Source organism: Branchiostoma lanceolatum, chromosome 15 (assembly GCF_035083965.1).
Source record: "Branchiostoma lanceolatum isolate klBraLanc5 chromosome 15, klBraLanc5.hap2, whole genome shotgun sequence".
Classification (NCBI taxonomy): domain Eukaryota; kingdom Metazoa; phylum Chordata; class Leptocardii; order Amphioxiformes; family Branchiostomatidae; genus Branchiostoma; species Branchiostoma lanceolatum.
The window spans coordinates 13,626,969-13,642,378 of NC_089736.1; the positions used below are offsets into that span (position 1 = coordinate 13,626,969).

Sequence of the window (15,410 nt, forward strand, 5' to 3'; positions counted from 1 at the left end):
TGTCTTTGTCAAGTTTATGTACAGTTGTATAAAAAAAAATCACCCCCAGCCTCTTCAATGACTTTGTTAGATCTTTTATTGTTAGATTTGCACGGAATTTATTTTCACCATCCTCAAAGCAACAAAAATGAAGTGGAAATTTTAGATATTTTAGAACTTAAGAAATATTCATCCTTTTTCTCACATCAAACATGTATTTGAAAATACTTTCACTAAACAAAAATGAAGCTTAATTTAACACCCATGTCTATATCAGAGTAACAGGTCACTAATTTTGCTTCGTTTCAACTCGAAATATTTTATCACTTACGGCCCATATTACAAAGAATTTTATCATTTTAACCCACAAAACACGACAATAAGATGCCTTTATAACTGTATAGTTTATCCAAAATATCAAATAAAATCGTGAATGATTCTACTCAATTTAGTCTGCTTCATTTTTGTTGCATCGATCATTAGCGAAACGTGCATAAATTAAAACTGAATGTAGTCCATTCCGTCTGAGCCGCCAATAATTCCAAGTGTAATGAATTAATAACATCCCATATAAGAGATACCAAATGAGTTTTAGTAGATTATGAGGAATTAGTCATAAAAAGATGAGATAAACAAAATGTAATACACTGAAAAAGTTAGCTACCTATTATCTCCTCCATCAACCCCATACGGCTACTGCAGTAGCAGATCATACACATCAGTTGTTAAACAGAGTTAGGGCTTGTTGAAAACATTTCTATTGTTTATACCTGCTGTGAGGTTCTAAAACAACCAGGCAAACTCAGATGGCGATTTTGTACAACAGATATGTTTGTGTCTGTAATTTCATCCCGTTTTCACAATCCTGGTATTATCGGGCAGAGCTAACCCCGCCGTCATCTACCGTACTGGAAGAGAATTCGGTAACCACGAAAAGCTATCTCTATATAGTATGATTTTAATCAAAGACGTCAGCGTGTTTGACTGCTGCATTTGCAAGCTCATTAGTTTGAATAAGGAGTCAATAGTGAATCACTACTAGGATCTGTTTCACGAATTGTAATAAAAAAAGTTACCAGGGTACTTATTATGAGTTCACAGTGCTAACTGACTATAGTTTGAAAAGAAGAAAATAAAGAAACGCTTACGCTCACATAACTATCAAAGCCTAGTATGTAGTCTTGTCGGCTAGCCTAGTAACAAAAATTCATAATAATGGCGGCGACCGGAAAGATTTTTAACGATAATTAAAATACCAAGCAACACCATCTCATCAATGTCTAGTAAGGATACGGGTAACGTCTTTTTTGATGTTAGACAATCCTTTTTAACTCTTAAAGGGAGCGAGAAGTGATTTTTAACTAACTCCTTTGCGCAATTGTTACGTCTAAAAAATGTGGTAAGAGTTTATGTTTGACTGTAAAATTTGCTCTTGATATTTTGGTATTTAGTTTTTGATCAAACAAGAAAAAAAAATTCGCGACTTTCATGACCAGGGCAATCTAATTAATAATCAGTTTACTATGTCACGATTAAACGGAATATGACCAAAAGAGTCCGGAAAAGGAGAGCACTCAAATATCATTATTTTTCTTTAATTCATGGAATCTACTTGAAAGGGAAAACTATATTTTGCGGGATAACATACATGTTGATGCTACCATGGTGTCATTATGTGTAATAAGAAAGATTCTTCATAGACCTATCCATTTAAGAACCACATTTCTTTATAGACCACACCTCTGTTTACCGCGATCCTATTCGACGTCTGAGAGAAGAGTGTCGTTGTGTATCAAAGTTTAGCTTTTTCTCGATGTGCATGCAGGTTACATCATTACGATACTATCCTACAACTGTGCTGCAATATAAGACAAATGCAGTTGGTGCGTGTTGGTCCTTTGGCGGGGTCTGCCCTAGGCGAACATGTCGTAAAAAGCCAAGATAACGTGAGCCAGAATGATTGAGGCCAGCAAGCCGCCGCCAGTGGTAGCAACAGTAGCCTCCGAGTCTGTCAAAAACAAGCAGAAGAGTATCTTACATTCTGTCCAATAACAAAATTAATGTACAGACTTGGTTATGAATAGAAAATACAACACTTTTATAGATATTTTAAGCAATTATGGCTAAGTTAGCTTTTTGTGTGTAGAGGTTAATCTTAAAAAAGTATTTTCATAGTTTAAGATAAACTTGCAGCAAAATATGAAAAAAAATACATTTTCTTCAATGTTTAGAACCATAACAATCTCAAATGGTATTTTAAAATCATTTATGACAACACAACTGCCTATCTTACACAGTGCATTGTACATCCGAGGTCAATGCCCTTTGGCCAATTTTCAGCATCATAACAAGTGACTACTTATTTGTATAAATATGTGATGTCGAAAGTTATGGCTTATTTCGCTTATCGTGGAATGGTGACGCTGAACGTAACGTTAATATGATAACATATATATGTATACTGTAGTAAGTCGTTGAGGTGAGTGAAATTGTTTTGGTATGTGAACTTAATTTTTACGGTCAGAAGATATAAAAAATAGCAGCTCACATTCGTCTCCTTCAGTCTCAGTCTCAGCTCCTTTTGAGAAAAAGATGTATAAAAAACATTACACATTTCTCTTATAGATTGTTTGCATTCTGCTACAAACTTCGGTTGTTTTTAATGAAAATTGACATCATTTTACCTACCATGAAGAATATTGGGGGAAACTTTGCACCTCACGTTTAAAAATCTAGCTTGTAAAAATGGCAATTGGAAATCAAAGTATGGCACTGTTTCTATGTAGGCTAGAAGAGTATGGAAAAAAACATAACCTGTGTGAGATCAAATATCAGCTTTGTTGCTTATAATGTACTAATGCAGTTACCTGTGTGATGGTACAATATGCTTAGTATTAGCTTCATTAACCGAGATCAGCTTTGTTGCTTTTAATGTACTAATGCACTTACTCGTGTATACACGAAAGTACAACATTAGATTTTTCAGAATAAGGGTATTTTGCAATATTCTTATAAGAAATGATCTCTGAAAAATGGTATTCCGTTAATTTTGTTTCAGTGGCATTGCGAATGCAATGCGCACAAATGCTCTTGGCGGACAATATAAGACATATACCGCACGATGGATTCCATACAAAACACAAAAAATTTGACTTTGCTCAACAAATGAGGGCCGTTTTCTTACCGTCATCAGTTGTCAAGGCTGCAATGCCTGTTGTACCGCCAGGGGGAGTGGCTAGGTCTGGCTGTCCTGCGGTGGTAAGGACGCCAGGGGGAGTGGCTAGGTCAGGCTGCCCTTCGGTGGGCAGAACGCCAGGAGGCTTGGCTTGGTCAGGCTGTCCTTCGGTGGTCAGAACGCCGGGGGGCGTGGCTTGGTCAGGCTGTCCTTCGGTAATTAGACCGCCAGGGGGCGTGGCTTGGTCAGCCTGCCCTTCGGTGGTCAGAACGCCGGGGGCCGTGGCTTGGTCAGGCTGCCCTTCGGTGGTCAGGCTACCAGAAGGTGCTGTAACTATTATGCCACCATTCTCTTCTACGGTGGTCAAAGTCTCTGCTGTGGTTGCTGGAACAAATTCAATATACATTTTAATTTGCAAGGCAACAACCTCTTGTGTTCGTTTAGTTTGTTTTTGTCTTATAGACGGATGATAACGAAACTCACAGTTTTGATAAAACCTTTCTCTACCTTCATGTATGTAGTCTTTGATCAAATCAAATATTAACATACATTATGATACAGAAATAGTAATCCGTTTGGCTACGTATTCAGTAGCATGCCACTGAATCTATATCTGAAGATGATAATCAACTTTAATATAATACCATGTGGTGTCTGGCTGAGTGTTGATGCGTTTCCAAAGAACAGAGGGGGTACTTGAAATTGTAGTCCTGCTATTTTTCTTTTAAGTGTGGTGAGCTTAACTGTAGCTTTAAGTTTGGTGAGTTTTATTCTGGATTATTATATTGTCGGTGTAAGTATAATTTCTACGACCTAAGCACGCCAACAATTTTCGCCAGAAAACTGTTACTCAAGCAACCGGATGTGGATATCATTCTCCAAACTCAAAATCCGATAGACAAGTTGCTTGGGTAACTTTTTTGTCGTATATTATTTTTTGGATGTCTAACACCTATAGACGTACCAACTTGTTAATTGTCTCGTTATTTTGAATCCTTGATGTCTTGAAGTATTAGTAATAGTAATAATAATAATAATTTATTTGCAAATTCATGCCCGTAGGCTAATTGCAAGGGTACAAACAGTAGAAAGGGTAACAATGGTAACACGTGTCTATTCTATGCGTCTAATATTTCTACATATAACATTACTGGGGGGGGGGGTAATGGTTAGTGGGTTTTGTGATTTTAGTAGAAACGTTTTTTTTAGATCTTCTAGATGGTGAAAACTCAGAAATATTGTTTTGGTTGTTCCGAAAAGCTTGTTTCTTTCATCCTCGTAATGAGGGCAGTTACAAATGAAATGTATTTCATCTTCCACTATACCCATAGCTCAATCTTTACACAGTTTCACTTGGACTGGCAGCTTTTTATAACGTACCGTTTTCTATCTATAGCAGATGAGCACTGATTCTTATTTAACAGATACTGGACCGCTTGTCACAATCATTACGGTATAGATAACTTTTCATTAATAATTCGTCTATGTATTGATTTATTGGTTCAGCATGTACATGCCAGGGTTGCCCTATTAGCCGTAGGCTCGACTCTGAATTCTTGTGCGGTCATAGGACTGTAGGTTTTGAACCACTCACACCGGGAAGGACCCCTACTCTTTTCGATAAGTGCGGTAGGTTCTTTAACGTGCTCGCGGTCTGGCTCTCCGCAAACACGGGACCTCCATGTAACGTCCTATCCGTGGGACGTCCCTAACCGAAGCTAGGTACTCATTTACACCTGACACCTGAGTGAAATGAGGAAAGTCGTGTTAAGTGCCTTTCCCAAGGGCACAACATCGGCTCATATCGGTGGTTTCGGACCCGGGACCTCTCGACTGTGGGCGAAACACCCTTTCGCATCGCCACACGATGCCACATCGATACATCTATCTCGCAGCATTCCACCTACAACATTCCATACCTACCCCCGTCATGACCTCCACAGTCCGCTTCGTCCTCTCCGTTTGTGCAGTCTGCAAACGATCCATCACACCAGTAGGCTTCACTGATGCACGAACCGTCCAAACACTGGCGTTCCGAACACACCGCTACTTGTGAAAAGAAAGGTAGGTATATGAAAAAATAAAGTAGCCTTCTGGTACATGTACATGATTAAAGCATGCATCGATACTCGCCTCTGAATTCATATCATGAGACCACAAAATGCCATTTCAATCAGCTTATGCAAGTTCAATACCACTCTCTTCAAACAGAAAGGGGGGAATAAACTTTATTACAAGAATTCACTAATGACACATATTGCATTACTTATGTCGTGGCGTTCTTTTAATGGTAAAGGTCTTTGGCCCAGAACTGAAAATCCTGATTTCGGTTGGAAAGTAAATGTCTGTAAAAGGAGAGGGATTGGCTCCGCCTTCCAATATCGCGAACTATACACAGCAGATAACATTCCGTTACCCATAGCTACGACCTCGAAAAAGCTATAGGACTACAAATTACCTTATAAACACCATAGCAGAGAATTTTACTTCAGAAAGCTTTATCAAGCTTTTAAATGTTTACAAGTGCGTCCTACGGCTTACAAGAATTTGCTAAAAACAGAATCAAAGATCGGTACTGGCTGTGTTCAGGGTAGTGCAGCATTAAGCTTTTTCGCATGGGCACAGACATCAACGATTTTTACAATCAACAAGACAACTAGGAAAGGGATTGTAACTTAGACTGCAGGTGCCAATGCTAAGACGAACAAGAAGGACAAAATGGAAACCTTGATTTTAAAACAGGACGTACCGATTTGAAATGGCGTATTCTAAACTGAGAATAATCAAATGAGGACATTGTGAGATCAGTATATTGGTTTAGACATAATCATTGATGCAATTCAAGAGATAAACAGTTACCGTTCGGATCGCAGGCATTTTCCTCACCAGGACCTGGAAAAGTTCAAATGGCAGGAATTTACATCAATAAATATTGGTGAATATATCCATTCATCTATAATCTAATGATAACATAACAAAGAACAGTTCGGATACCTAATATCTACATGAATTAATCCGGTTATATGCAATTGCAAATTACTTCATATTTACATAATCTATGCTCGGCCATGTACAGCTTTAACTAATTCACATATGTCGCAATATTGACAGTCAAATTGTAGCTAAATGTGGATGAATCATACAAATTAGAAAGTTATTTGCCTAATTTGTATCTGTAAATGCTCCACCTGTCATAAACTACATACGTCACATATATGTGATTCCTTTAATGGTTGATTTGATTTGATTTGATTTATTTGACTGTAGGAAAGTACAGCCAGGACTACCCAACTAGCCGAAGGCTATTACAAAGGGTAAGCCCTGGGAACAGTATATTCAAAGTTCAATACAAACTTTCACAAGGTGCGCATGCGTCAAACACACACATAACGGCGGACACAGAACACAAAGTAAAATAACATCGAAGAAACAAAATTAGCAAAAACCATCACAGGACTGAAGCGCATATGGAAAAAAAATTGCACAAGACTAAGCTATATATAAATCGTTAACAATGTCAAGCCAAAACTTAGGTTTATATTACATACTAGGTTAGCAGATTATACAACATGTCATCTAATACTTGTGGTAGGTCAGTCAATTATTTACAGAGTATCTGTTGCCGAGTGACGTACAGAGTTTGTTTTTGAAGGAGCTGACAGTGAGGGATGTGCGGATATTACTGGGAAGAGAGTTCCAGAGTGAGAATGGTTAACACTGCAAATATAGATTTTCCTCATTAATTATGTGACGTAAGTCCCAATTTGCATAACTTGGACTTAATTAGAAATATCTTAGTCTACGGTACCTTAGTCCTAAATCTCATGGAAAGTCACCGTTCCTCTTCAGTTATTCTCCTTGGAAGATCTTGACAAAAGCACCCGTGTAGTTCCACCTTTGTCTTCTCAACACCCTCTTACATACTATATATTATCATCATCCATATCGAGGTTCTTGAGTTATGATGACTCCGACAATCCGGGAACAGAAAAACACACACAAACACACAAAAAACAATATCTCCATTTTTTTTAATGGAGATGAATAGCATATGATGAAGAATATATCGTGGACTGAAAAATCACCTATCTGGCAGATGAAGTTCTTATGGAAATGGCAGAAGTCGTCGTCCCATTTAAAACCTACACCTGTCCAGAGTTGACCACAGACCGGTGAATGCGGAGTATTCCCGGGCTCTCCTGGTGCCCAGTTGGTGAAGCTACAGTCGCTGATTGGAGTCCCATCAGACCAGGTCCACGTGTTGTCAATCTATATATATTACAATGCTTGTGTTTGATTACATTAGAACCCGGCCGTCTTTTCTCATCCAATCAGGGGCGTGCATTTCTTGTGACTTAGTCCACATGGCGTGGCCTCCCAAGGGGTAGGGGTGTACATAGTAACGAATAATTTGACAAAGTTTGAGACGCCCACCAGTAGGTGAAGTTCCATCAACCTGATTGGATAAAATTGAGGGCGTCTCCAACGTAGTCAATTTATTCGTTACTTAGTAGACCCCTACCCCTTGGGAGGCCACCAGGGCCTGACCCAGAAAGGTGCCAGTTTTTGTTTTCTTATAATTACCAGTGACACGCAACACTGGTCCCACCGTGTCAGACGTGCCAGATAATTTGTCATGGTCGGGTCAAGGAGGCTATACATTTTCTTCCTCTTGCATTTCACCTCAAACACCTTCAAGTCATCAAAAATGCATGTCCTTTTTAATATATGTATTTATCATATTTGCTTCGGTAAGACAGTTGGGTTCTGAAATAGTTAGATCCCGAGACTGGGTGTCTTAATGGATTTGGTACTGCTCCGCCCACCCTCGGGAGTTTGTTGGCATCCACCGGGCATCGTGCTGTCAATCTGTATTTCGTAATGCTTGTGCTTGATTACAATAATACATCTCTCTTTAATAGAAAAAAAATCTACATAATCATGGGAAATGGATTCCGCAAAACCTTTAGTCTTGTATCGTGTGGTTGCGCCATTTGCCTAGCAACAAGGCCACGCCTACTTTATCCTACTGCATGTTACCTTATGGCTATTACAAAGTGCCGAATTGATTTAACAACTTATCACTCAGAACGTGTATGTTGCTAGGCTGATTTGTATTTTAAGTTCTATGTTGATTTACTTTATTTTGTACTTATACTGCATTAATATGCATTGATTATTGTTGTATTGGTTTGCTATCATTGTGGTATGGCGACCTTGAAAAAATGATATATGCCAAGAAACAAGTATATGCTTTGGGTGCACATTCCTAACTAACTTTGTACGAAATGGCGTTGTACAAAATGTACACACATATATACACACATCATACATGTTTAGTACTTCTAAGCGATGGAAACTGCCACACAGTCGACAATGGTCGAACCTTCGATGCACATTCGTAATCAACTGTTTACGAGATGGCGTTGTATAAAACCAACATCTCAGAACTGGGTCTTAAAACAGATAAAGAAAGGTATAGAGCAGAAAACAAAATGGCATTTCTATCGTCTGTGTCACTCACTCTCACACCCTGCAGCCCGATCCAGTAGTCCCAGCCTGCACCAGACTCCTGAATCAGGGAGACGAGGAAGTCGTGCAGCTCCTGGGTCTTCTCATCGGCAAGGTGCCCTCCATCTACTGCGCAGGCCTGCTGAGCATCACTATACGTCATGGCTTGGCCAAACACCTTGTAGTTGGTTCCATCACGCTCAGTGTACCCGGACACTGTGGCAGGTGAGGATATTCCTGTTAAATCTTTGAAAAAATTCTAACCTTGCTGCCGCTAGTTTTGGAAATACTCTGAAATTTATTATAACAACCCCCCCCCCCCAATACTCAATAGTCAAATACTCAATAGTATCTTCACTAATAGCTCCATGGAGCTGGCTCAAAAGGGGTAGCCCCATGGAGCCGATTAGCGCAGCCCTGCGTCAGAAATACTCTGAGATATATTACAACAACCCCCCCCCAGAATAATGTCCTGGTCATTTCTTGTGCATGTGTTAAAACGGGGGATGTAAATGACACGTGAGCTTTATGAGTGCATATCTAATGTGCATAAAAGTATGAACATTAATCTTCACCAAGCTTATCTTCATAACCATTATATATGAATATTTCTCCCTTTCTGATTTCCACATCTTACATGAATCCGTACCATTGAAGAACTCGAATTGTTATTGTTCCTGACATTAAGGCCTGCTTTGTATTTTATTCAGATGATTATATAGGGTCACAAGCAATATATTTCAGTACCATGTGATTGTTGAAACATTATTCCTATTAGAGATAAACCTTTTATAACGTAAGAAGCAGTTAGTCATAGTTATTAACAGCATTCCATACTCACGGTCACCTTCACAGTTAGCTTCGTCCTCACCGCCAGTGCAGTCCTCCAACTGCCCATCACACCAGTAGTCTTCATTGATGCACGAACCGTCCAAACACTGGCGTTGACCCTCCATACACAACTCACCTTGTAAAAACATGGAGGAAAATGCAGTTTTACCACATGCTATAAACTCACAATAAACTCGCCTCTAAGTGTAAACTGTTAACGCCATAATCATGAAACACAGAAGTTTGCCTACAGTTTGGGCTAGTCTGATCACCATCTACTTCACTGGAAAGAAGCGAAAGGACAGTAACTTAGAAGTAGAAAAAGGTTTGATTTCATTAGCTGGTTTCTATTATCTTATACCGTCGCAAAGTGACTTAAAGTTTTCTAAAAGTTCTGCTGCAGAACAATATGGAAAGTAAGTAAAGGGGGGGGGGCAGTTATCTAACCATTTCTTTAATTTGCCAACACTTACTGACGTACGAAATCTTATGAAAATCCATCCAAGACTTCTCGACGTACGTTGTCAACACAGATTAAACAACATGAAAGACAGCGACATAGTCCCGAATTCATGCCTTTTATGGCGAAGTAATTAGAAAAAAAATTAACAACAGAAAAATAGTCTAAAAAGGGGGTTCTTCGTTTTGCCTTATCAAGGATTACAGTGCGCATTTCAGTCTATAGGGGTGTCCCTATGGTGTAGTGGTCTGCGCTTCTATTACTAGCCACATCTGGTTCAAATTACTTTGACCAAAAGGGCCGGGATTAAGCCCCGGGTAGGACAACTCTGAACAAGAGGCGCTTTGAGTCATACCAAAGACTTTATAAAAATGGTACATACTTCTGAAACAGTATGGAAGTTAAACACACTCCACTGCCAGTTGACTAGCCCCCTGTTGCAGTGATTGCACCACAGTGTGGCACAGGGCTATGAAACAAACCTTATGGTGTGGGGGGATTTAAACCTTTTAACTTGCAGTCTATAATGAGCGCTTTCCAAGAAAAGAGGATTTGTGGGGGCTGTGTAAGCAAATTAACTATTTTTCACACTGGCACCGGAAGCCACAAAGTTCGCTATCAATAACAACGATACAAAGGAGGTAGTTCAAGGTGCAGGTGACAATGCCAAGACGTTCATGAAGTACGCAGGAAGAACCTTAACAGAATCAAATAGATTAAACAGGACGAACTAATTTGAAATGTTGCGTTGAGTCCTAACCTGATCATCATAAAAAATATCCAAAGAGTGTACATGTATAATGAAGGTACTATTCGTCCATAAATAGGCGAAAATACTAATATTCTGGATGCAGTACAAGATTAACATTACCTTGTGGTGCACAGTCATTCTCTTCATCGGGACCTGAAAAAAAGCAGATGGCAAAGATTAAAACCCTTTATTCACGTTACAGTTTATAATGAAACAATATCGTAAAGTATTGTTCGAAAGTAGCCATATACGATTATAATCAAATGAAAAAAAGGTCACTCTGAATCTGTGAACCCCTGAATGAGACAAAGAATCACCTATTTGGCAGATGAAGTTCTTCTGGATTTCACAATAGGTGTCGTCCCATTTGAGACCTATGCCTGCCCATAGCTGCCCGCAGTCATTCCCAGCACTGTTACCGGGCTCCCCCGGTGCCCAGTTGGAGAAGCAATCGCTGATAGGACTTCCATCAGACCAGGCCCACGTGTTTAACCCCGAATCACCTTCATGCTGTAAAAGAAATAACGGTTCTTGGTAGCAATTATGCAAATGTTGACACACAAATCCGTCACTGATTTTGGCACAGATTTCAGTTTTGACAGATCAACAGAAAATGCGTTACTCCACCGTCATGTTAGAAGATGACCACTACCAACAGCCAATGAGAGTCCGCCGATTGTGTCTACATCTCGTTAGTTTACAAGTGTGTGGAACTATGAAATGAAGTGTGATACTTTGAAGTCGTATGCATAGAATACTAGCACACATTTTTTTATGGCACAACACTTTTCCGCAACACCGCCCAGGTCTGCCAACATGAGATATGGGCCCTGTCCCAGCTAACTACCAAGGGGGTTAGAGGAATTGGACCCAAATAGACTCTTATTGTATGATTCACTTATGGACAATGCTATATCTACAGCCACACAAGATCACCTTCTCAAAGGTGTCAAAGCGAACCAATAAGCATTGAAACTGAAAGTCAACGTTTACAAACAGTTCTAAATGGTCATTACCGGGCTGGCCACTGGGTTTAATAAGTTAAAGTGACTATGGGGGTCAAATCCCCCCTCAAATTGCTGTGCAGGTCACATTGGGAGCACTTCCTTTATTACTTGTCGGTGGAGCAACACTATTTCCCAGTTATCTCGCTTTGTCCTGTCTATCACTTTAGTATTGCGTGTGAAGTGCCTTTCCCTAGGGCAGAACGCCGGGGCATGGCGAGTGTTGAACCCGAAACCTATGGGCTCTGAATCCAATGCTCTAACTGTTACTCATCCTCGACGTCGCAGTCCTTACATAATAATAATATTCCGCAACGTGTCTTATGGCTATTCCTCTGATGCACATATCTAATCAATTTTCTATCAAATTCAAAAACTGCATTTTTAAAATGCCACGAAGTGTCCAGCGGCTAGCGGCTAGCCGGATACTATAGTAATGAATTCAATGGGGCAGGTTATATAAATATTGCTAAAATGCACACAGAAGACACAACATGATTTTTTCAAGTCAAAGAATGGTATAGGTCAGAAAAGGATACGGTCTTGAAAAAGGGACATATGTATCACTTCTTGTACTCACTGCAACATCCTGCAGCCCGATCCAGTAGTCCCCGCCTGCACCAGACTCCTGAATCAGGGAGACGAGGAAGTCGTGCAGCTCCTGGGTCGTCTCATGGGCCAGGTGCCCTCCATCTACTGCGCAGGCGTGCTGGGCATCACTGTACACCATGGCTTGGTCAAACACCTTGTAGTGGGTTCCATCACGCTCAGTGTACCCGGACACTGTGGTAGGTGAGGAAATTCTTGCTAATGCTTTTTCACATGTTTCTAACTGCGTTACTGTTAGTACAAAAATTGTCTTCAGAAAACATGCCCCATCCTTGGTATGCAAAATCTTGTTATACGATAATTTACGAGCGCTGAATTGATTTGAGTTTTGATTTGATTTTATAAGAATGACAAAAGTGCAATGCACATGGGGCACAAGCAGCTATTGCTAGTGTCGTGACCCCCCACACAATATACCAGTTTTTGGTGCACTTGGGTGTTGTGAGGAAAACGGTGTTAAGTAGATTTTCCCAATGGCACGTCATCGGTGGCGTCAGGGGATTCTAACCCGGGGCCGCTGAGTTCTGGACCAAAAACCCATTTGAAGTTGTTTTTTTGTGTCCGTTTTCTGTTTATATATCTTTTGTTTATCTCTTGTTAAGATTCTTTCTAATGATCTGTTTCCTATCTCGCTCTGTCCCTGAAAATTGCTTTCCACCCAAACAAAAATGGACCAAAAACTACATGTGGTTCAGAAAACATGCTCCCTCTTTCTGATGTAAGATCTAAGTAAAAAAATGAAACAATTTAAGAATGTTCAACTCATATATATATATATATATATATATATATATGGACATATGGAGTTAAACTATTTTACTCAAGATTTCCAATTGGTTTGTTCATGTACAATGCTTTAGGTCCACCATTGACTGTCCCCTATCGCAGTCGTTCTATTGAACATCATATTGGAAGGGATTCACGAGTGATGCAGAAACTCACGAGGGTCACCACAGTCCGCTTCGTCTTCTGAATTCGGACAGTCGCCGTAAACGTCGTTGCACCACATAGAATCAGGAATGCACCAACCATTGGAGCACTGGCGTTCACTCTCAGCACACTGAATACTTCTTGGATCTGAATGTACAAAGATTGGGGAGCCTCATAGCAATATATCCTTGTCAGAACATTACATATAAAAGGATGTACATTTTATTGACCAATATGTGACTGTTGCCAGACCCGATTTATGTTTGTTTTTTTAAATTTAGCAAACGATTTTCTCTGTACAAAATGTGTGGTGAGGCCAGTAAGTACTGAACGAACGGTATAGATTCTATAAATTGATGAATTACAAATAGTCCTTATATGGAGGGTTTAAGTTTGTCGCTTTACAGATAGTATGCCCAACAAGTATGTGCCTTGTTGCTCTTTATGCTTAACAGTAAACCATCCGTACTTGTTAATATATGAACATTTGACATTAACATGTGTTTTGATATATGTTATTTTTACCTACTAGTCCTCATTGGGAGCAGTTTTAATGCATTGTTTAGGACCCAATAAAATTCTCAAAAGGCGACCTACCTGCTTCGATTCCATAAAAGCCCACGTCGACTAACCAAGGCGGAGAGTTGTCCGGGCCTGTTGCTGTGATGAACAGTCGCCAGAAACGACTGGTGCCATTGAAACCTCCGACTGCGAATCGTGCAGGCAACAGGTCGGAGGATTCGTTGAAATCCAGTGCGTCAATCCAGATGTAGGGATCAGAACTTGCCGACGTTTGGAACTTGAATGCTGTAATGTCGTGGGTTATGTCCCCATAGTTGGTGATGCCCATCCAAGAAAACGTATAGGGTCCTAGGAAGTCGAAGATGATGTGCCATGGGCCTGGACCGCTCGGGCTCCAGAAGGAACCTTCCTCACTGTCAAGAACCTTATCTGGACCAGACGTATCGGGCCATAGTGTTGGCGTTGCATCGATTGCCCAATCAGGAGAACTTTGTAGCCACGAACCTATGGGAAATTGTATGGAAATAAATGTTAAAAGGAATTGATTTATTACCCATGGAAATGTAATTTCCATGACTCAGATAACTGTAAAAAAATTACATAATTCAAGGAAGTTTCATTTCAGTAAGATCCCTTGGATAAACCAATCAATGTTATATACACATTTCTGTTTTAGAAAATCAACCTTATTCAAAGTTTCAAATCAACTCTGTCAATGTAGAGTAAGAGTATTTAATTGTACCTACATTTCCATCGTGAAAATGTCTTCTTCACATTAGCTTTTAGTAGTTGTATATCTAGAAATATGACTTTTAATTTTGTTGTCTTGTAGGCTAAGAAACCATTTTAAACTTGGCTCTGTAGAACTCGAACATAATTGCTACCCATTGTCTCAAACTAAATCACAAGTCAGTGTTGCCATTAGTTTATATCAGGGCTAAATGTCTTTCAACCTATATTTATGTGTAGCCATATTCTAATTTCTGATATCTGTTGTTATTTCAAACATAACTTTAAGAGTAACTTGTACATCGTGAATTGTCTCAGCCAGGCCTCCACTTTTGTGAACTGTAGTGTACGGGTAATGGCCAGTAGTACACTGAATTGTATAGTTTACATTATCGTGCCTTCATATAGTTTTCAGTCGGTTCTTTAAGGCAAATTATATATTCACAGTATACCCTCCTTGAATGTGTAAATAAAGTCAAAACTTGTATTATCAATCGAGTCAATATAGATGTCAAAGATACGCTTTACGAGTGGGTCATTTATGAAATATACTCTTCCGTGAAAGGTTATGTGACATGTACTTTGTTGTATAAAATTGGTAGTCATGGTCGCTCACCCCCACAAGTGAACTCATCCTCTGCTTCCAGACAGTCGACAACCTCTCCATCACACCAGTATTCTTCAGGGGTGCACGAACCGTCCAAACACTGGCGTTGACCCTCCACACACTCCTCGACTTGTAAAAACATGAAGGAAAATGAAGTTTGGTGGTATAATTTTCGGGCTATTACATACGACTTCAAGTCACTACCACACCAGAAAGAATCAGGAATGCACCACCCGTTGGAGCACTGACATTCATTCTCCACACACGTAATACTTCCGGGATCTGAATGTGCGAAGCTTAAG

The 15,410-nt window shown here is 39.8% G+C and overlaps 1 protein-coding gene across 1 annotated transcript; it reads right to left on the minus strand.

Annotated features, from left to right (window-relative positions):
* Positions 1 to 2,982: 2,982 nt before the first annotated feature.
* Positions 2,983 to 13,456, minus strand: LOC136421256 (macrophage mannose receptor 1-like). Its single transcript, XM_066408488.1, has 10 exons — positions 13,263 to 13,456; positions 12,292 to 12,494; positions 11,025 to 11,217; positions 10,828 to 10,860; positions 9,507 to 9,632; positions 8,679 to 8,881; positions 7,240 to 7,423; positions 6,014 to 6,046; positions 5,078 to 5,200; positions 2,983 to 3,538 (listed from the first exon to the last, which is right to left on the minus strand). Exons 1-10 carry the CDS (start codon positions 13,327 to 13,329, stop codon positions 3,138 to 3,140), a joined length of 1,566 nt encoding a protein of 521 aa, XP_066264585.1. The 5' UTR covers positions 13,330 to 13,456; the 3' UTR covers positions 2,983 to 3,137.
* Positions 13,457 to 15,410: the final 1,954 nt, after the last annotated feature.

Bases quoted from the DNA above. Each gene is read 5' to 3' on its own strand.
- LOC136421256 (XM_066408488.1), bottom strand. From the start codon at position 13,329: ATGTGGTGCAACGACGTTTACGGCGACTGTCCGAATTCAGAAGACGAA. The intron at 11,218-12,291 runs GTGAGTACAAGA...TTTCTTTTACAG, and splicing joins TCGGGCTGCAGGATGTTGCA to CATGAAGGTGATTCGGGGTT. The intron at 6,047-7,239 runs GTGATTTTTCAG...GAACTTTTCCAG, and splicing joins GAACTTCATCTGCCAGATAG to GTCCTGGTGAGGAAAATGCC.